Genomic DNA, 21,466 nt, shown 5'->3' with positions numbered 1-21,466 from the left:
ATGTATTTATAAGACCCTTGTGAATGCAGTAAAGTAAATCTGTAAGCCCAAATTTGTAATTCAGCGGAGAAATATTCGTTTAAATATGACAAATTTGCAGCTAACATTTAGCCCTCTGTGAAAACAGTTTGTACATCCGGATCATTTCCATGACGTCGGTGACAAGACGACGTGTTCCCGCCTTCAGTCCGATCCCGCATTGAAATTGATTTTATCTCTTAGTAATGTTACTGTTATACACATCCTGGTTTCAACATCCAAAAGTAAGCTGCAATGAATGTGAGATACAGCTCTGCTTGCTTAGATCCGGGGATCAGATCAGCGGCGGCATCGACAGCGGGCGACATTATTCCCCGACGCCTCGCTCTCACTGCCCCCGATACGCTTACCGAGTGCATGCGCTTGTTAAATTCCGCCGCGGCACTCACACCCCTGTGTCTGCTGTGCAGCCAGCACCACCTCTCTGTCTATTGAATGGAGTTACAGCCAACTTGGCACAAGTCCAGAGACTACGCTCGCCGTTTTAATGCAGTGCGCGCGGTGACACCTGTTGCTCGCAAGGACAGACTTCTTGCTGCAAAATCCGCAGCGCCGCACGTCTCGGTAATCGGAGCCGCAGAGCTCCGTGGCCGCTGAGAGAGGTTTATATATTTTTAATTACTTGAATTCTTTGCGGGTCTCGCCTCCGTACCCCGCGACGGTAACACCAGAGGCGAAAGACAGTAGATTTTCAATGCGACACCACTCAATCAAACGGGCGTATGAAAAAGTCCACAAAAATAATTTTCAAGCACAAATAAAAGAAATGTGTACTCACGAAGCGTACCGCAAGACAATATGAAGTTTTAAAAAGTAGATCCTTCCGTATAAGACAAGAAAAAGGTGCAGATTCAAACTGACGTAAATCCACAAATTACAATTGGCGCAATGCATGCTGGGAGAGAGTCTTGTCCGTGACATCTCGGCAGCGTCCATGATGAGAGGGACAATTTGCGGAGGGCTAAATTTTAGCTGTAAATTTCTCATTTTTAAATGAAGATTTCTCCATTGAATGACAGATCTGGGCTTGCAGATTTACTTTACTACATTCAGCAGGATCTTATGTGTAAATATAAGTCATTTTTGGTCCAAAGATCTGACTGCATTTATTTCAATGCAGGTCTACTTTAAGTGTCTGTAAGCAGGTAGCTCAGTGGATAAGGACCTGGACTGTCTGTGTCAGTGGACAAGACATTTAATCTGCATTATCTCAGTCAACCCAGCTATAAATAGGCACTGGTCTTGGCTGGGGAAGTAACCTGCATTGGTCTGGCGTCCTGTCCAGGGGAAGTTATGGACGGTTATCCACTTCACTCTATGGAAAGCGGTGATAAGCACCGTGTCCAACAGGCCTCATGGCCAAAATACAACTTGCATGTGCAAGGACTTTACATAAGTGGCTGCAGAGTGGGACTCAGTGCTCCCCCCCCCCCCCCCCAAAAAAAAAAAAAATTCAGCAGCTCCTACTTAAAATTTGCAGTTGCTATTGAAAGTTTTATGTTTCCAGCTTCCATTTTCTGACAGATCCAATCCTGTAGCGCCCCCTGTTTCTTATGTACAGATGAGATTCTGCACTAGACTAGACTATTATTAGGCTTCTCAGTAACCCTCGTACACACTGACTCCTCCATCTGAGTGACTGTTATTTCACTGTCATTATTACTATCATTCTCTAAGTATTTATTATAATAGCTCTGTCCATTTCTTCTGCATCCATGCACTTTATGACTCCTACACTGCAGGAATGCAGCTTAAAACTACACAGTATTGTACAGAATTGCCAAAACTGCACTTCCGTAAATCCTCTAAACTGTACATCCTTTACATAGTGTATTTAATACCTGCGTATTATGTGTATTTCATAATGTGGAGGAGTTTTTTTGGGGGGGGGGGGGAGTTCAAATCATCTGATGTGAACTTTCTTACATGCAAATTTCCTAGCGAGAATAAACAGAGTAGGAATTTCATTATGTGGTATACCTGCCTGTACGCATGACAATTAAAAAAACTCTTAAGAAGAATCAGTGGAGCGAATTCACACCACTCCTATAATGCAAGATGCATCTATTTTTGATCATTCTGGTTGCTTTGGTATGCTAGCATGATTATAAATGGATTGTTTCTTTATCAAACTACTCCATCTAGGAACTAGGATCTGCTTAAATTGAGATGTGGGTTGATGCCAATCCAGTATTCAGAAAGCCTGAAGCAGGATACAAAAACAAAACGGTGTCTATCCTGACTGTATCATGTGTTGTTAGTTGTGGAGTTTTTCTATTGTTCCGTGTGTATGTTTACCCAAAATTTCCATTTTTGTCCTGGGAGAAGGGTAATTGTTTAGATTTTTAAGCAATATTGCTGTTATCAGCACTTGTAAGTTGTATATGTGACATGAATTAACAACTCTATATATAGCACACATGTGAAATGTACTTTAAAATGCATATGTGGACATTTAGTAAAAATGATGTCCCCCAAACCCCACAAAGAAAAAAATGTCTGGAGCCACCACTGGAATTTTGGTTTTAATGCTCGTGTTAATTTATTCCTTCTTTCTCCACCTCTTTCTTCCTCTCCTTTCTTCTATTCCATCATTCTCTCTTGAGGCATGGTGTGTGAGAAGGGGATCCAAATCCTTCTCACCACCGTGGGGGCATTTGCTGCCTTCGGCCTGATGACGGTGGCAATAGGGACGGACTATTGGCTGTACTCCCGTGCCCTCATCTGCAATAGCACAGCCAACGTCACCCAGGATGACCCCCATAACAAGGACAAGAAGGACCCTGGGGCCCTCACCCACTCCGGACTGTGGAGGATATGCTGCCTGGAAGGTAGGCAGCAAGTTGTTGCAGTCATTTTGGATCTGTTTGGATCATAAAGATGCATACAGGAGCAGGTTTTCTTTAGCTGACTCTGCTGTTTCAGGAGGTTCAGGGTGAAATAGGGCAGTGCAGCTCTGCCTATTACTCTGTAGCCCCAGCTCAGGTTGAAGACTGCACCTAGATCTAAATATAGTAGAATCCAGACTGCTTTTGGTCTTTCTGGGCTTCTAGGGGCCAGTAAAACTGTGTGAGGTAGAGCTTCACTGTGCCTTAAATGATGCAAGTGGTTTTGTTTTTGTAGCATTATTTGTTTCGTGTCAGGTCAGAGACTACTGATGGTATTCATTTCCTTTTTGCCTCCTGGAATAATTCAGATGTCTGACAGTTTGGTATTTGTGTGTTTTAAAGTGATGTTCACAGTGGAATCAGCACAGGAACAACAAAGAGTTCACTATAACAGTGAAGCCCATTCCAATTATAAATGACTGACCTTCAGCTCACCAAAATAATAAAAACTTTAATGTTACAGATGACTTTGCTTTGATTTTGTTAGTGCATCTTGAAATAAATAATTTCAGCTTGAATATGGAATTGGCTGCTCAGTTATTTTGATGCCAGGCTACAGTTCAAGCTAAAATTAAAATATAATGCAGATTGTTTTCTGTCTCTGAGCAAGCAGTGAGTGATTTCATTGAAGCAGAGAGCGATAATGAGTGGAGCAGGAGGCTCATACAGCTCTGTGAGCAACGAGCATAATTTCTCATCACAAAGCTCCAGCCTACCTTTCTCTGAACAGAAGCCTCCTGATTGTCCTTTGCAACACTGATCCCATGAAAAACATGTCACACTCTTAAAAACAGAAGACAGCATTGAGATGTTAGCAGATACATTTTAGCTTCATTGAAAAGTGTGGTAATAACATGGTAGCTTTGTGGAAAAGTGTGGTAATAACTGGTAGTAATGTAGAAGTAGTGAGTAGACTGAAGTTGGGAGTCATCCGTATTCATCTGTATTCCGCAATAACGATAATACTCTGCAATAATCAGTTCCACTTGTTTGTAAGTGGTCATATAAAAGTAAAACATGACTTTTTTTCTGCTATTGTAATAAATCTTGCCCAGTTTCCTCAATTTTGGAATTGGGATGTAAATTTGGGCCAACAATCTTGCACATATTTGGCCACATGTCTGACCATTTATTTTACCAGTTGGATCAGTTGTCTACCTAGGTACTTTCCATCCAGAACCCAAGTTGGTTCTGTCGTGTAGTGGTGTAGCACCATTGCGTGCTCCCAGACCTGACCTGAACTCAAATAGTTTGAGCAAATGAATAACCTTAAGCCATTTAAGTTTAGTTGTACACAAATAATAGACACATAACAGGTTTATACAGTAATTAAACATAACTGAGTTATGATATACTAATAACGTAATATCTTTACATTGATTCATCAGCCTGTTCAGCTATTCAATAATATCTAATCAGAAAGTCATATGACAAACATAAAGCATTTAAGCTTGTAGAAGTAGTCTCAAAGATGTGCTGAAGAGGTCAAAGCACTCAACTGCACAAAGGGAACAACTTGGCAATTACGGACGTCAGAAGATATAGAAGCATGTCAACCGATAAAGTAGAGTATTCTTAGACAATATTACATAAATATTATGGCTTAGCTTTATTTGTTGTGATATCAGCAATAAAAGCAAACATTTACAAATAATAAAAAAAAGAATGGCCAATGTCTGAGTGTGCTATGTAGCAATAAGCTAACATCATAGCATTACTTACTTTACTGGGTAAATCTCTATCAAAATGGTTTTGCGCACATTATACGCATAAACTTAGAACTCAACAACTTCACAAACACAGCCTAACATCAAGCAAGTGCAACAGCACACCCAAAGCAAGTAATCAAACCTCGTGGCTTACTAGTCCAATAGCAACAAGTCCAGTTTTGCATCAACGTTGTTTTGACTCTTTTAACTTTCACCAACAAGTAAAATCCTTTCTAATCAACACTCCGGGCATGGTTTTTGTTTTTCATTTCCTCCTATCCTGCCCTCTTTATTTTTTTTTCTGCCATGTGTTCATAGTGAGAGTACTGAGCTAGCATCTTCTGCTAGCTGTTAGCTTCTCACAAGGTGTTCCTTCCCACCACACCAGAGTTACTTAGCACAGTAGCAGGCCTTTCGGGGCTGCTGGGTAATGACAGCAAAGTGATTTGGAAGCCATTATTTTGTTGTTTTTTTTTTAATCTACATAGTATTGCATTACATTAATTTTTACTACAATAACTGGAAAACACACACACACACAAAAAAAACACTGTAACTGATACTCAAGCCGAATTCATCCATAAATCATTGTTTTTCATTTTGAGAGCATCTACTTCATCCAAGTGCTGAGACACTGTGTAACAAAGGTCTACAATCACCTCTGCTGCATACAGATATCTCATTCCAAGTGGCAGAAGCTCCACAAACTGGCAGCAGCTTTCTGTCAATCTTCACTTTTGTTGCTGCAACACAAGCTGCTAATTCATTATACATTTCATTGCCTGGCAGACGCTCAACAGCAAGAGCTGGAACTGAGCGAACAGTGAAGCGGCTGAAGCCACAGGGGGTCGCGCGGTGAGCGATCTGTGTGTCTGCTCGCACGCACGGCTGAGGTGGAGGTTCTTCTGTCCTCGGGAAAACCTCCTGGATCTGCTTATGAAGCATCCCCAACCCATCCTGGGCCCTGGCGATTGCACAAAGCTAATTTGTCCTCATCGCTAAGCTTCCTGATAGCAAGCAGCCAATTAGAGATAAGCTCTAGCCCTTGCAGCACTGCTGCAGTGTACTCCCCCACCTCACCCCACTCCCTCTGTTGCCTCACGCTTTCAGATCCATCCTCAACATTATATTTTATCTATCGCTGGTTTCGCTCCTTCCTGCTTTATTCTTTTAAAGTCCCCTCATTTTCTTTAAGTCTCACTCGTTTGATGTGGTGTAGTAAAGCTGACAGCGTCTTGGCGAAGCTTAGAGGTCAAGTGTCCTTGATGTCTGCAGAGTATTCAGCCAAGAGAGCTGCTCAGTCGTCCTGCAGCACTGCAGTGAGGTTTAGTCGGAGTAGAAATGCAGGACATGTTAGCGCTAAAAGATTCATGCCTGTTGGTAGGCACCACATTTTGCATTGTATCCTCTTCTAGCTCTTCTGCAGATTTTCTAATAGTGGGATCACAATGAACTACCTGCCGATGGTGACTTTCTTCTATATGTCAGCGTATTTTCCACAAACTTGACACTAGATATGACAACTGATGGAGTTGCTGAGCAGAAAATTTTTGTTCTTTAACAAGATACTTGGAGACATACAGTGAGTTAGATGCAGTACATCATTCAGGGATCATTGATCAGTCCTCCTGTAGGTGCTGCTAGAAATTTGAGGAAATCTGCCAACTTGCAGTAAGTCTCTAGTATTTCTCCACTGAGCCAAAATTTTTATCTCTGTATTATGTCCGCCAAGGACGTAATAAAATCATCAGGGATTATTTATTTGTCTGTCTGTCTCTTAGCAGGATTACATCAAAACTACTGCATGGATTTTGATGAAGATACATATTAGGTCATAAAGAGCCCATTAAATTTTGGAGGTGATCCAGACCCGGATCCAGATTCTGGATCACGTTTCACTTTATATACGCTGTGAAGGATTACTGTTAGCAGGATTACGTCAAAACTACTCCACAGATTTTGACAAAATTTTCACCACAGATACATAATAGAGCACGGAAGACTCCATTAAATTTGGAGGTGTGCCAGATCTGAATCAAGATTTCACTTTATATACGCTTTGAAGGATTTCTTCAAAACTACTTCACGGATTCTCACCAAATTTTCATCACAGATAGATATTAGGGTATGGCAGACTCCATTGAATTTTGGAGTGATCCGAATCCGGATACTGGATCCAGATTTCACTTTATATAGGCGTTGAACAATTACTTCAAAACTACTTAACAGATTCTCACCAAATTTTCATCACAAATAGATATTACGGGATTGAAGACTCCACTGAATTTTGGAGGTGATCCAGATCCGGATTCTGGATCAAGATTTCCCTTTATATATGCTGAATTTTGGAGGTGATCTGGATCTGGATTGGTGGACATCAGAAATCTGTGATTGCTCATTTATTTGTGTGGTGGTGTTGTCTCTCAGCACAACCTCACTTTGCAGGCAAATTATACATCTGCAACCATGGAGTCAGTTAATGAGTGAAATCACTTGGTGGAGTGGGTGGTTGTAAAGAAAACCTGCACCCTCTCAGCCCTTTCCGGAATCAGGTTGAGCCCTCTGTTCTAGATCAACAAGTCGAGGAATGACAGCATCATAAAGTGGATAAAATCTGAGCTTCAATGCAGGATATCCTGCAGAGATACTGTAACTGTATGAAACTCAAAGTGTGTATTAGGATATGAAAGCTGACCAGCCTTATGCATGTGTATGCAGAAAACCATCACAGGGCAATACAGCCCCAATTCCAAGGAAGTGGGACATTGTGTAAAATGTAAATAAAAACAGAATACAATGATTTGCAAATCCTCTTCAACCTATATTCAACTGAATACACCACAAAGACAAGATATTTAATCTTCAAACTGATAAACTTTAATGTTTTTGTGCAAATATGTGCTCATTTTGAAATGGATGCCTGCAACACATTTCAAAAAAGCTGGGACAGTGGTATGTTTATCACTGTGTTACATCACCTTTCCTTCTAACAACACTCAGTAAGCGTTTGGAAACTGAGGACACTAATTGTTGAAGCTTTGTAGGTGGAATTCTTTCCCATTCTTGCTTGATGTACGACTTCAGTTATTCAACAGTCCAGGGTCTCTGTTGTTATATTTTGCGTTTCATAATGCGCCACACATTTTCAATAGGCGACAGGTCTGGACTACAGGCAGGCCAGTCTAGTACCCGCACTCTTTTACTACGAAGCCACACTGTTGTAACACGTGCAGAATGTGGCTTGGCATTGTCTTGCTGAAATAAGCAGGGACGTCCCTGAAAAAGACGTTGCTTGGATGGCAGCATGTGTTGCTCCAAAACCTGGATGTACCTTTCAGCATTGATGGTGCCATCACAGATGTGTAAGTTGCCCATGACATGGGCACTAACACACCCCCATACCATCACAGATGCTGGCTTTTGAACTTTGCGCTGGTAACAATCTGGATGGTCTTTTTCCTCTTTTGTCTGGAGGACACGACGTCCATGATTTCCAAAAACAATTTGAAATGTGGACTCATCAGACCACAGCACACTTTTCCACTTTGCATCTATCCATTTCAAATGAGCTTGGGCCCAGAGAAGGCGGCGGTGTTTCTGGATGTTTTTGATGTATGGCTTTCATTTAGCATGGTAGAGTTTTAACTTGCACTTGTAGATGTAGCGACGAACTGTGTTAACTGACGATGCTTTTCTGAAGTGTTCCTGAGCCCACGCAGTAAGATCCTTTACACAATGATGTTGGTGTTGTGAAAGTGACGTGACACGGACCCACAACAGGGGGCGGTAATGAACGGACAATGGATAAGCCAAAAGTGACAATTTAATGTTGTGAATCGCACAACGACGTACAGACAATAACAATATGGTGGACTGTCAATCATACACCAGGTGACGTGTGGGCAGGCTCGATGATAGAAGACGCCTGGCGAGAGAAGAGCTGGATCCCCACACAGCTTCCACCACCAACGGAGCTGAAGAACACCGGAGCCGCCAAGCCCTGCGCCCCAGGTGGCCGCTGTCTTCAGCAGCCAGACCCGGTACTGCTGGCAGAAAACAGAGACAGTCCTGATGAGTGTGAGTTCGCACACTCAGTACTCCCACAGTCAGTGTTCAGTAAAGGAGGGAGAACCTCCACCTCCAATCACACACTCGTGCAGCTCCTGTTTAACCACTTATCTTGGTTTGGGGTGTGAGGCGAAGCCGTCGCTGATCACACCAAACGCCAATCCCACCGATAAGGAAAACACCAGGAAAATGGCTGCAACAGAAGTTCAGATTATTACACAACGTATGAGTCAGCAGAGAAATTACCTGAATGGTAGCTGATTTCTCGGCGGGGAGGTGGAGTTGCAGTCCGGCCTTTATGGTGGTGGTGATGAGTAGTGGATGAGTGACAGCTGGTACGGATGATGAGTGACAGCTGTCACTCCTGGTTGCTCCGATGCCCTCTCGTGCTTGAAGCCCGCACTTCAAGCAGGGCGCCATCTTGTGGTGGTGGGCCAGCAGTACCTCCTCTTCAGCGGCCCACACAACAGTTGGTTTTTAATGCAGTGCCGCCTGAGGGATCGAAGGTCATGGGCATTCAGTGTTGGTTTTCGGCCTTGCCGCTTACGTGTAGAAAGTTCTCCAGATTCTCTGAATCTTCTGATTATTTTATGGACTGTAGATGATGGAATCCCTAAATTTCTAGCAATTGAACATTGAGAAACATTGTTCTTAAACTGTTTGACTATTTTTTTCATGCAGTTGTTCACAAAGTGGTGATCCTCACCGCATCTTTGCTTGTCAACGGCTGAGCCTTTTGGGGATGCTCCTTTTATACCCAATCATGAGTGTCCTCAGTTCCCAAACATTTATTGAGTGTTGTTAGAAGGAAAGGTGATGTAACAGTGATAAACATATCACTGTCCCAGCTTTTTAGAAATGTGTTGCAGGCATCCATTTCAAAATGAGCAAATATTTGCACAAAAACAATAAAGTTTATCAGTTTGAAGATTAAATATCTTGTTTTTGTGGTGTATTCAAATGAATATAGGTTGAAGAGGATTTGCAAATCATTGTATTGTGTTTTTATGTACATTTTACACAATGTCCCAACTTCATTGGAATTCGGGTTGTACCAAAATTCTCACAAATGCAATAAAAGTCATTTTTACCACCATTTTTAAGGTCACCGCTCCAGAAGGGGAAAATGTCATTTCATAAACATTTGTTGTTCTGCTCTTCAATATCCAGGATGTCTGTCGCTTTGACACTGTCACTGCGCAGTTGCTTCTTTGTGCAGCAAAAAGTTATTCATTTTGTGAAAATATAATAAAAACTCACTACACTGTTTATATTCAAACCACAGAGGTAAACAAACCCTTTATGGAAAACCTGTGCCTGTGTTGACATGGTCACTAGGTCCATTTATAAATTTGTCTCCCGCTGGCTGTGAGGCCAGATGGAATTACACTCTGTGCATGTATGTGTGTGTCAGTCACAATGGCAAAGTTTATCTGATTTTCACCAAATCTGATAGATTAAAATTTACTGGAAGCATGAGCGGCGTTCACCAAGAGCCTCGACGCACTGCCCATTATTACTGAACACACTATTGATTCTTGTACCTTATTGTCTCCAGCTGTCTTGCATTTTTTTGTTTTAATCAGCTGGCTATTTTTCATATCCCTAGCCTAACTAATCAGCAACAAAAAGCACAATAATATTTGGCCTACATAAACGATTAACTTTCAGCTTTAAATTTTGAAAGCAGAACAGAATTTACCCAAATCCTAGTATGGTAGCATGGTTAGGTCAGCAACATAGCTTGTTCTATTCCAAAACACATTCAGGTCAAGTCGTTTCACACATGGGATCATGCACTGGTGCCACGCATCACCACATCCTAACTGGTCCATCCCCACCTCTCAAAAGTAACCATCTGTGATCTGCTGCCAGGTGAAACGGAGACATCCACTTGGCCTTCACCAGCAGCTGAGATCCTCAACACCGAGGCATCTATGTGCTGGATCATCCCTGGAGAAATGTGCCAGATGATCAAAATGTCATAACTGACATTCTCATTCAATGCAAATGATGCTAATATCTGAGTCTCCAAAGAAACATAGTATCAAAGATATCTAGTCATTACCTTATGCCTAGTGTCTACATGTTGTCCACACTCAGCTTCCAGGTGGGATCCAGATACAAATCGGGAAGTAAACGGCATCCGAGACTGTAACAAGGGGCGGAGCAGAAGATAGCTACCTTGCCACTGGTGACACTCACAAGATGGAATATTTTGCCGCCTGCTTGCTGCACTGCCTCGGTGAACCTTATGATAATGGATCCGGTACAGATCTAAATTAGTCTTTGGTACAAGTCTAATGCTGTCAGCTTGCAGCAGAGTTCCCAGGACGATTAAGTTGCGTAAGGTTCCCAATGATTTGTATCAGCATTGACATTTTGAACCATCCAAAATTTTGTTCCTGATGATTGCGACGCTCCAGATGGTTGGCGGCACGCTGCAGGATGACCATGTATGCTTGCAGGTGGATTGCGGTGGAGTTGGTGATTATCACGTGTGTTTGCCATTTTGCATTTTTTTCCTATTGGGAAGCCAAATGCACCCTAACAGGATTTATGTGGACAGGGCGTTTTAGATTACAAGTTAGCATCCAAAGCTCACAACAATACAGTAAGACAGGAAGTATCAGGGCCCAGACATCTTGGAAATTCATTCTCATGCCTCTAACGCTTGCTTTCGCTTGCGCTCTCTTGTAGCTAATATGACCGTAGGGTAAAAGTGATAAAGTCAACAATTCAGTCCATGCTCTTTAAAAAAGGATGGTGTGAGTGTGCTTCACTGGTGAGCTAAGCAACACCAAAAACCCTGCAAGACCATGAGCTACAACTCAAGTGGGTAATCACAGGGCCACGGAAGTACGAGGTCTGTCCATAAAGTATCGTACCTTTTTATCTTTTTTTTTTAAACTATATGGATTTGATTCATATGTTTTCACATCAGACAAGCTTGAACCCTTGTGCGCATGCGTGAGTTTTTCCACGCCTGTCGGTGACGTCATTCGCCTGTGAGCACTCCTTGTGGAAGGAGTGGTCCCGCCCCATCGTCGGATTTTCATTGTCTGGAAATGGCGGAATGATTTGGGGTTTTTTCCCCATCAGAATTTTTTCAGAAGCTGTTAGAGACTGGCACCTGGAAACTATTCAAAAAATGTATCTGGTTTTCGGTGAAAATTTTACGGGCTTCACAGAGAATAAGGTCTGTTAGTACAGCTTTAAGGACCCCTTTAAGGACGCTCAGCGCGCCGCGCTCAGCGTGCCGCACTCAGCACGCCGCACTCAGCGCGCCGCGCTCTGAGCTGCGACGACACGGCACAAGCCACCGGACCATTTATGAGCTGATGGCTCTGTGGATACGAGACCGTTGTGTGCTCTTTCTCTGGTTATCACAAGAGCTGGACATCAGCCATTTTCTGGCAGATTTCACTTTTAACAAGAGATTTTGTCATGGAAAGCCGCGCGGAGGCTTCGCGCGTCACGACCGATTCGCTTTGGAAGCGAGACAAAGGAACACCTCCGTTTCAGCGTGTCAGAGGACAAGTTTGGACATGTCCAGCTCTCCACAATTTCACTGATACTTACTGGACTGGTAAGCATTGAAAGCCGAGATAGACATGTCCAAACTTGTCCTCTGACACGCCGAAACGGAGGTGTTCCTTTGTCTCGCTTCCAAAGCGAATCGGTCGTGACGCACGAAGCGTCTGTGTGGCTTTCCATGACAAAATCTCTTGTTAAAAGTGAAATCTGCCAGAAAATGGCTGATGTCCAGCTCTTGTGATAACCAGAGAAAGAGCACACGACGGTCTCGTATCCACAGAGCCATCAGCTTAGAAATGGTCCGGTGGCTTGTGCAGCGTCGTCGCAGCTCGGAGCGCGGCATGCTGAGTGTCCTTAAAGGGGTCCTTAAAGCTGTACTACCAGACCTTATTCTCTGTGAAGCCCGTAAAATTTTCACCAAAAGCCAGATAAATTTTTCGAATAGTTTCCAGGTGCCAGTCTCTAACAGCTTCTGAAAAAATTCTGATGGAAAAAAAATGCCAAATCATTCCGCCATTTCCAGACAATGAAAATCCGACGACGGGGCGGGACCACTCCTTCCACAAGGCGCGCTCACAGGCGAATGACGTCACCGACAGGCGTGGAAAAACTCACGCATGCGCACAAGGGTTCAAGCTTGTCTGACATGAAAACATATGAATCAAATCCATATAGTTTAAAAAAAAATAAAAAGGTACGATACTTTATGGACAGACCTTGTACATGTTTCACCTGCAACCATTTCTGTACTCTGTTGAGCCTGTGTGTGAAGCTAAGAAAATAACACTTTTCTGAAGTCCACACAATGGATCTTACATTTCTTTCTTTGCAGAACAAGCAGTGGGAATATAAGCGCTGCTAGAAAGACACCAGCTCACTGCACATCTGTCCATTCCTCCCTCCGTCTGTCTCTTCATTCCATCACCCCATCTCTCTCACAATCCATCAGCAACAGTGGTGTGCTGTCATCATCGTGCCTGCATCCCTCCATTCGTCTGTTTGTCCACATGCAAGACCCCAGTGGGTTATCTGTTCTCCTGTATGTCTGCATAAATGAATTTGTCCACGTGAGCCTCCTGTGGAGAATACATCTTAGTAACTTGCAATTCCTAGCTGTCCATTAACCTTTGTAAACTGTACGATGTCATTAATCGTTTTGAGAACAATCGGCACATCTGAATTCAACAATGCAAATGTGACTACAGTATACTCAACTGCTGATCGGGAGGGGATTTTCACTTTTTGTGCATGTGTTTACTTGTATTTTGTGCTCTTCCATCTCTCAGGAGTAAAAAGAGGAGTGTGCTCTCAAATCAACCATTTCCCAGAGGATGCAGACTTTGACCACGATGGGGCAGAGTACGTCCTACGTAAGTCAATACTAGTTTGTAACAACACAAGAAGAGAGGGAATCATTGAAATGGCAAGAAAAAGAAGTTGCTGGGGGTTTCTTTTCATACATGGTCAGGAAATAAAGACTCTGCATTGTGTGGAGAAAGATGGGTGTAGATGGTGGCGCCCTAGTTTACACCCAGTGCCCTGCAGATATCTTTCAGCTCTGAGAGATGTTATGTGTAAGTCAATGCATACAGAAAGCAAAGCCTGTGTTCTGTTTACAGTGCTGCAGAGGCATTTTGCTGGCATTTAGGTGGCATTTTCCTTCCCTGAAGCCTAATTGTCCTGGATGAGAGATTTTACAATTGTGTATTTGTATGCGTCCACTAGTGCATGTAAATGCTTTGACGGCTTGACAGGAAGGATTGATTCAACTGAGCATGTTTGATGTGCGATTAATTTCTACATTAAGCTATTCTCTGTATATTTTTAATTGATCCCCTCAAGGGTTTTTCCCCCCTCACTTTTCTGCATTCTCCAGCAGCTAGATTTACTATATCAGGACAACGTAAATGTCATTTGACACATTTACATATTCCTTCCCTTTGTTTAGTATTACCTGCTAATGCATCGTCTTTCCTCCATGCAGGGGTAGTAAGAGCTTCCAACATCTTCCCAATCCTCAGTGCCATCCTACTCCTGATGGGAGGGGTGTGCATCGCTGCTAGCCGTTTCTATAAGAGTAAAAGAAACATCATCTTGGGGGCAGGAATTCTTTTTGTGGCTGCAGGTACCTTGCATAGATGAATGTATTTGTGCATGTGAATATGTTTTTGTTGCGGAACCTTTGTGGTTCAGCGGTTCTCAGTTGTTCTCCTAAAGATACAATATGAAGGATTCAGATGCAAAACCCAGTATCTCCAAAATGACAAATTTTTAGTTGGGGTGCTTAAGCCCTGGTCACACTGCACTAACGAAGGACACTGAAACCAAAACAAAACGAGAAATCTGTACTTACATTGACTTTAGGAGGCATCGTTTAACCATCGTCCAGCTTCATCAGAATTTTCAAACTGTTGAAAAATGTGAACGAATCCTGACGACAACCTCAATTTGTCCATATTCCGTTTTGTTTCTGTTTTGACGGTCCTTCATCGTTTGCGTAGTTCCCGTGATGTTCCGTTTGACTGTCATCTAACTTTGTCCAACCTCCCAAGTCCGACGCCTTACACAAAGATTAATGGCATCTGAACGGATCAATAATCTGACTAGCTGAATCTAACTCGTCCACGTGTGGGACGAAAAGCAACATTGTCATACAGAAGCAACAGTGGCAAGAACGTTTTATCAACTACTTTAACTATTTATGCACGTTCCAACCACAAATGGCTGGAATGGCTGTGCACACATGCACAGACAAACATCATGAATGTTTTGTTTTGATTTTGTTTAAAGCATTAAGGTCGGCGTTCCCTGTGTTTTTCTTTAGTTATTTTTGGTTTTGTTTCGTTCCTTTATGCGCTCTTGATTTGCAGGTTTTTCGGTGATGGGAGAAGTGCAGGATCATTTAGCCACCTTTTCTCGAGGATTTGTGACTTTGTGACTTTTTTCCTTCATTCCGCTATCGTTGTGTGCCATGTGACTGGGCTCTTAGATAACTACAGGTGAATCTCGTTAACTCACACAAGTTTGGATCCACAAAATTGAACTGCAAGTTATCTGAAACCATGAGTTAATGAGGTTGACCAAAAACATACAGTAGTCTTTATACAGTGGTCTAAATTTTCAGTGTCCACAAATTGACCGTGAGTAAAGCCAAAATGCAAGTTACGCATACTCGAGTTAATGGGGTTCACCTGTATCAGTATGCAAAATATTAAAGAATTTGGCGGGTAAGATCCATTTTATTTTTGGAAATCTTTATACTTTATACTACATTTTCCTTTGAATCGACATTTTAAACTGCAGTTTTCTCCAGTTCCTAGATTTTGTATCTGATCCCTTCACATAAGGCAGCTTTATCTACACAGCCTATTTCATACACTACAGCAATGTGAAGCATTTTACAATAATTTATAAAAAATACAGGAACAACGGCCATGTACATTAATTTTCTTAAAATTATTGTGTAAAAAAGAAATAAGTTAAGTTTAATTGGGCGGGGTCAGAGATAAGAATATAAAACAGTACAGTAACAAACTAAATAATACACAACACTTAAAATACATATGAATGTTTTATGTGCTGATGTAAAATGTCACAATCTCTGGTCTATGGATGTTTTAGACTTGGTTGTCCCCATTTTCAGTACCTAATGCTTGGGATAAACTACAATTGGAACTTCGACTTTGAGCCCTGGTGACACTGAATGAGTTTAGGGCTCTGGTGAAATTGTTGCAGTCTGCCTCATCTGTGTGCAAGTGTTTTATCTGAGCAAGTTTTAATGTTGTTAATTTTATTTTTATTATTTTTAATGTAGCCATGATGCTGCCCTCTTGGCCAGGTCCCCCTTGGAAAAGAAAACAATGGGACTAACACCCCGTCACACCTTGACGATTTAGCCATCGTATGCTGAGTGTATTAAAAACACTGACATACACTGGCGTACGTCTAATAAGTTATGGGTAAGTTTTGAATAAGTTAAGACCACGTTGAAGCACACTGATATATGTCATAATATGGCGGGTACTTCAAACATTTTGAGCATGCACAGTGTTTTCGACATATGCCAGCGTATGTCTCATATGTCCCGCATGCACAGACTGAGTTGTAGATAAGTTATGCGATTGTTGACACACATTTATTGTAAGTTACTCATAAGTCGAAATACGTCCATTGATGCTGTCCATTGATTGGCTGAACAACTGAAAGCTGTACTCCTCATGTGAACAGTTCAAACTTTTACAAGCATTAAAACCATTCACACACAAAGTAAATATAAAGTCTTAATCTTACCTTTTCATTTCAGTCAGATTCATCATCACAGCCTGATGAAAACGTATCCACATAAACCATCCTGATTTTAGAAAACGACGTTTGAAAATACTTTAGTTCCTTGTCATGGCTGCAGAAACAAAGTGTTTTAAAAGCAGTCCCTCTGTGTTTGTCTGCTCCTAGTACATTTCTCAGCCTGAACTCCAGGACACCGGTACTTTGTGCCAACAAGAAAATTAACTTAGTTTAAAAGTTAAAAGAGTCACAGCGCCTCATTCATTCACGTCAGCATTTACCACAGGCATCAGTCGACTCTTCAGCATTCTGCATACGATGAAAATAAATCCCATGATCAACCAAGACAAAATTTTATTAAATTAAAAAATGTTAGATTACACTGTTTGGCCTCTGTGTGAAGAAGTGAGGCTGCTCGACAGCGTACACATGCTCGATGATGTACTCATCAATATTTACATGTACTGTCTGCCAAACATAAGGGTTCTGCCACTGGTGGAAACGCAAACCAAGCCAGATTTAACTGTTCAGACCCACACCATACCTTGCAGTACCGACTTGGACTGCTCAGTGGAAACGGGGCTGCCAGCATACACTGGCTAAATCGTCAAGGTGTGACACGGCCCTAATCTGGTTAAATAACAATGAAAAAAATTACTATTATTATTATTATTGTTATTGTTGCTGTTATTAGTTATTGATAACAATAAGAAGAATGCATTATTTGCATTATGCTTTCCAAACAGCCAAAGAAAAGTGTTTCACAACATCAACATCAAATTTTTCACACAAAAATCACAGCAAAAAATAAGCATTCCATCTAATATCTTAGTACATTCTAAAAAAAAATGAAGCGCTGTCTCAGCAACAGACAGTGATATAACAATTTGCATAGAATTTTTTGTTATTTGAATTTAACTGAAGTTATTTCAACTTATCTGGAGAAGTCTTGTGGCATTAACTCAGTTGAAAGTTGAAATAACTAAGTTGAAATAACTTAAGAAAATCTATGCAAATTGTTGCATCAGTTTTTCTTGCTGAGACAGCGGGTCTTTTTTTAGAGTGTATAATGATCATAACATATGTATGCAGCAGCATTACCCCCCCCCACACACACACACACACACACACACATCCACACGCACACAAGTCTCAACTGTTGGGTGGGTTTTTGCTAGTAAATGTAATTAAAGAGCTTCTGAATTAAAATGAAATAACTTATTTTATTTTAATTCAACTTAGTTATTTCAACTTTCAACTGAGTTAATGCAGCAAGACTTCTCTAGTTAAGTTTTTCTCGTTGAGACAGCGGTTCATTTTTTAGAGTGTAGTTGCTGATTATATCATCAACAGAAAAACTAAATCATATGTTCTGATGAGCAGTCAGGGTTTGATGACACTTCATTTAGCTGATCAGCTGTACAGAGCAGAATAAGTAAACTGTAAGAATATGATGTGCTGGAACAGCTGTTTTGGGGATGTCTAGACAATTCTGTCAGAGTAGTGGAGGGTTTGTGACTTTTTGCCTTAAATGGACTGCATTTATATAGCGCTTTTCCATCTGCATCAGACGCTCAAAGCGCTTTACAATAACTCCTCACATTCACACCTATGTGAGAGTGCTGCTATACAAAGTACGCACTACACACCGGGAGCAACTAGGGGATGAAGAACCTTGCCCAAGGGCCCTAGGATTTGAACCGAAGATCCTCTGGTCTCAAGCCCAACACTTTAACCACTAGACCATCACCTCCTGGCTAATTGTGTTTTAAGTCATCACACCAGCCTAATGGGTTTTATTTTGTGTATTGTATCTTATGCTGTATACGAGGTCTATTAGACAATAAACCGACCCTTTTATTTATTTTTTTTAACTATATGGATTTGAATGACATGCGATTACACCAATCATGCTTGAACCCTCGTGCGCATGCGTGAGTTTTTTCACGCGTGTCTGTGACGTCATTTCCCTGTGGGCAGGCCTTGAGTGAGATGTGGTCCCGCCCTCTCGGCTGAATTCCTTTGTTTCACACGCTGCTCGAGACGGCACGCGTTGCTTTATCAAAAATTTTTCTGGACCTGTGAGGAATATCCGAGTGGACACTATTCGAGAAATTAAGCTGGTTTTTGGTGAAAAGTTTAACGGCTGATGAGAGATTATGGGGTGTTTCTGTCGGTGTAAGGACTTCCCACAGAGCGGGACGTCCTGCAGCACTTCCAGGCGCCGTCATCGGCCTGTTTCTACCTGAAAACATCCTAATTTAAGGCTTAATTCACCCAGGACGTCGTGAGAGAACAGAGAAGATTCAGAAGAGGCCGGCATGAGGACTTTATGCGGACATTCCACTGTTTAAGGACATTTTTTAATGAAAGACGTGTGCGCAAACGACTCAGCGAATCTGTGTGCGCCGCGACAGGAAAAACACCTCCGTGTTGAAAACCATTTGTAAAATTCAGGCGGCTTTTGATGGCTTTCAACAAGTGAGTAACTGAGAAATTGTTTAACAGCTTGGGCATGTTCCAACTTGCCCGTTAAGGTTTCCAACGGAGGTGTTTTTCCTGTCGCGACCCCCCGCGGTCGGGTCTGGCCCGACATGCGACTCTGCCCGCACGTTCTTTCATTACAAAATGTCTGTTAACAATGGAATGTCCGAATAAACTCCTCATGCCCACTTCTTCTGAAAGTTCTCTGTTCTCTGACAACTTACTGGGTCAACAGAGCCTGAAATATGGAAGTTTTCAACTTGAAATGGCGAGACGCTGCCGCCTCGAAGCGCAGATCGCCGTCAGGTGCCATGGGCCGTCCTTACGGCGACACTACCAGACCAAAATCTCTCATCAGCCGTTAAATTTTTTACCGAAAACCAGCTGAATTTATCGAATGGTGTCCACTCAGTTGTGCCTTACAGTTTTGAAAAAAATTTATCAAACAAAGCAGCAGTCTCTGAGCCATTCCTAAACAATGAAAAAATCGACGAGAGGGTGGGCGACTCCTCACTCAAAGACTGCCCACCAGGCGAATGACGTAACCGACAGGTGTGAAAAAACTCTCGCATGCCCATGAGGGTTCAGCATGTCTGATGTAATCACACGTGATTCAAATCCATATGGTTTTTGAAAAAAATAATAAGGTCGGATACTTTTCTAATAGACCTCATATGTTTGTTTAGCTGTTGTGTCATTACAGTTTTCCTGTGCTCTCTCAGGTCTGAGTAACATAATCGGTGTTATTGTGTACATCTCGGCTGCACTGGGGGATATCTCCCCAAAGAAGGATGAAGATAAAAAGTGGCAGTACTCGTATGGCTGGTCCTTTTACTTTGGAGGGCTGTCCTTCATCATGGCTGAGATGGTGGGGGTCCTGGCTGTCAACATCTACATAGAGAAAAACAAGGAGCTGCGCTGCCGCTCCCGCACTGACATTTTCAAGAGCACTACGCATGCCATGCTCCGACTACCCAGCTATCGTTTCCGTCGCCGGTCCCGCTCCTCATCCCGTTCCACTGACCCTTCCCGATCCCGAGACCCTTCACCTGTCGGGGGAGGCGGGGGCAAGAACTTCGGTCTACCCCCGTCAGCACTGCTTTCCCAGGGCCCGATCTCAGTGTCCACGTTGCCTAACCCCCACTCTCGCTCCCACACAGCCCTGGCCGGCGGCGACATCTCCCTCTACACATTGTCACGTGACCCTAAACTGGCAGGTTTGCCACCATGTATGGAACGGTGGACAGAGCTACGCTCTATCAGCTCCACAACTGCTTCCCAAAGGATGGGAGTGGAGGAGGAGGCGGTGGAGGAATGATGAGCGGCACACTTCCCTCCCTGAAATCCCACAACCCCTCAAATTCTTCCAACTCTAATGCACCGATACCCAACTCAGTGGGTTCCGGCCCGCCACCTTTTACCACGTCCACAGTAGACAGGGATCGAGGGATGGGGACCCTGGACCGGCTGAAGGGAGACAGAGAGAGTAACTCTAACACCCTCAATAGGAAGACAACACCCGTGTAGGGAGAAGGTATGGGGGAGGTGACGAGGAGTAAGGAAGTGTGAGGGGTTGAGTAGAGATAAAAGAGGGAGCAGTGTTGGATAGAAATGAAATGCTACATCTCTCCCTCCACAGTCGCTGTTATCTACCCACTGTCACATAACAAAAAGAAGACGAGTAATAACAGAATGATAACAACAACAATGAACTGTCACAGTAAAAAAAAAAAATTATTTTGATATTTTAATGTGCTAAAAATGATTTATTTTGTTAATGATCAAACGCAATTAACCTTGGGCTACTATAAAAATGTTTCACTTTTTTTGGTGCAATATTACCACTAATTCAGCCGGAGCGTTGTTGGTGTAAATTGTTGTTGTGATTATTCTCAGTGTTATTACATGGTACCTGTGTTTGCAGCACTATAGTTTGGAATGAAAATGTAATTTTCATTTTATTTTGTCCAATTTTAGACGTTACTGTGAATTTCTTCCGTGCAGAGCCGCTGCAACTGTCAGTGAGCTGTTACTGTGTCCAGCATGAGTGTTTTCACAATATGTAGGAGACTGAAAGCCTGTATTGGTTTGTTTGTTTGTTTTATAATGCCCATAATATGTGCACTTTTTGGTTTATGACATTGAGTCAGATGTGAATACTGTACATTGTCTTCCAATACTGATACCTAAACAAGTGCAACAACAATGTGAATGACTGAGATAACTGACCAACTTCAGTGTTACGAGTCTTTATGTGGGCTTCTGTCTTATTTCCATTCTGATCAGTGTTTGCACTTGTACTTGTAGCTATAGTCATGTAAAAAAAAAAAAAAATGTTCTTGGGCATTAACAGAAACCTCTGCCTGGAGGAAACAGAAAAAAAAAGATATATAACTCATTTGTACAGAATCAGGTAAAGGTTGCTGCCTGAGCAGGAATATACATAACATAAATCAT

The 21,466-nt window shown here is 42.3% G+C and overlaps 1 protein-coding gene across 1 annotated transcript in view; it reads left to right on the top strand.

Annotated features, from left to right (window-relative positions):
* The window catches only part of cacng8b (calcium channel, voltage-dependent, gamma subunit 8b), a 58,350-nt gene extending 37,007 nt beyond the window's left edge, over positions 1–21,343 (top strand). The window contains 5 exon segments of the mRNA XM_034174613.1: positions 2,646–2,870; positions 13,528–13,611; positions 14,226–14,366; positions 19,732–20,235; positions 20,238–21,343. Of these exon segments, the coding sequence (XP_034030504.1) occupies positions 2,648–2,870; positions 13,528–13,611; positions 14,226–14,366; positions 19,732–20,235; positions 20,238–20,536 (1,251 nt within the window). The 5' untranslated portion in view covers positions 2,646–2,647 and the 3' untranslated portion in view covers positions 20,537–21,343.
* The last annotated feature ends 123 nt before the right edge of the window (positions 21,344–21,466 follow it).

Source organism: Thalassophryne amazonica, chromosome 7, assembly GCF_902500255.1.
Source record: "Thalassophryne amazonica chromosome 7, fThaAma1.1, whole genome shotgun sequence".
Classification (NCBI taxonomy): domain Eukaryota; kingdom Metazoa; phylum Chordata; class Actinopteri; order Batrachoidiformes; family Batrachoididae; genus Thalassophryne; species Thalassophryne amazonica.
Note: the sequence above shows the minus strand (reverse complement) of the source record. Positions and strands in the feature narration are given on the sequence as shown.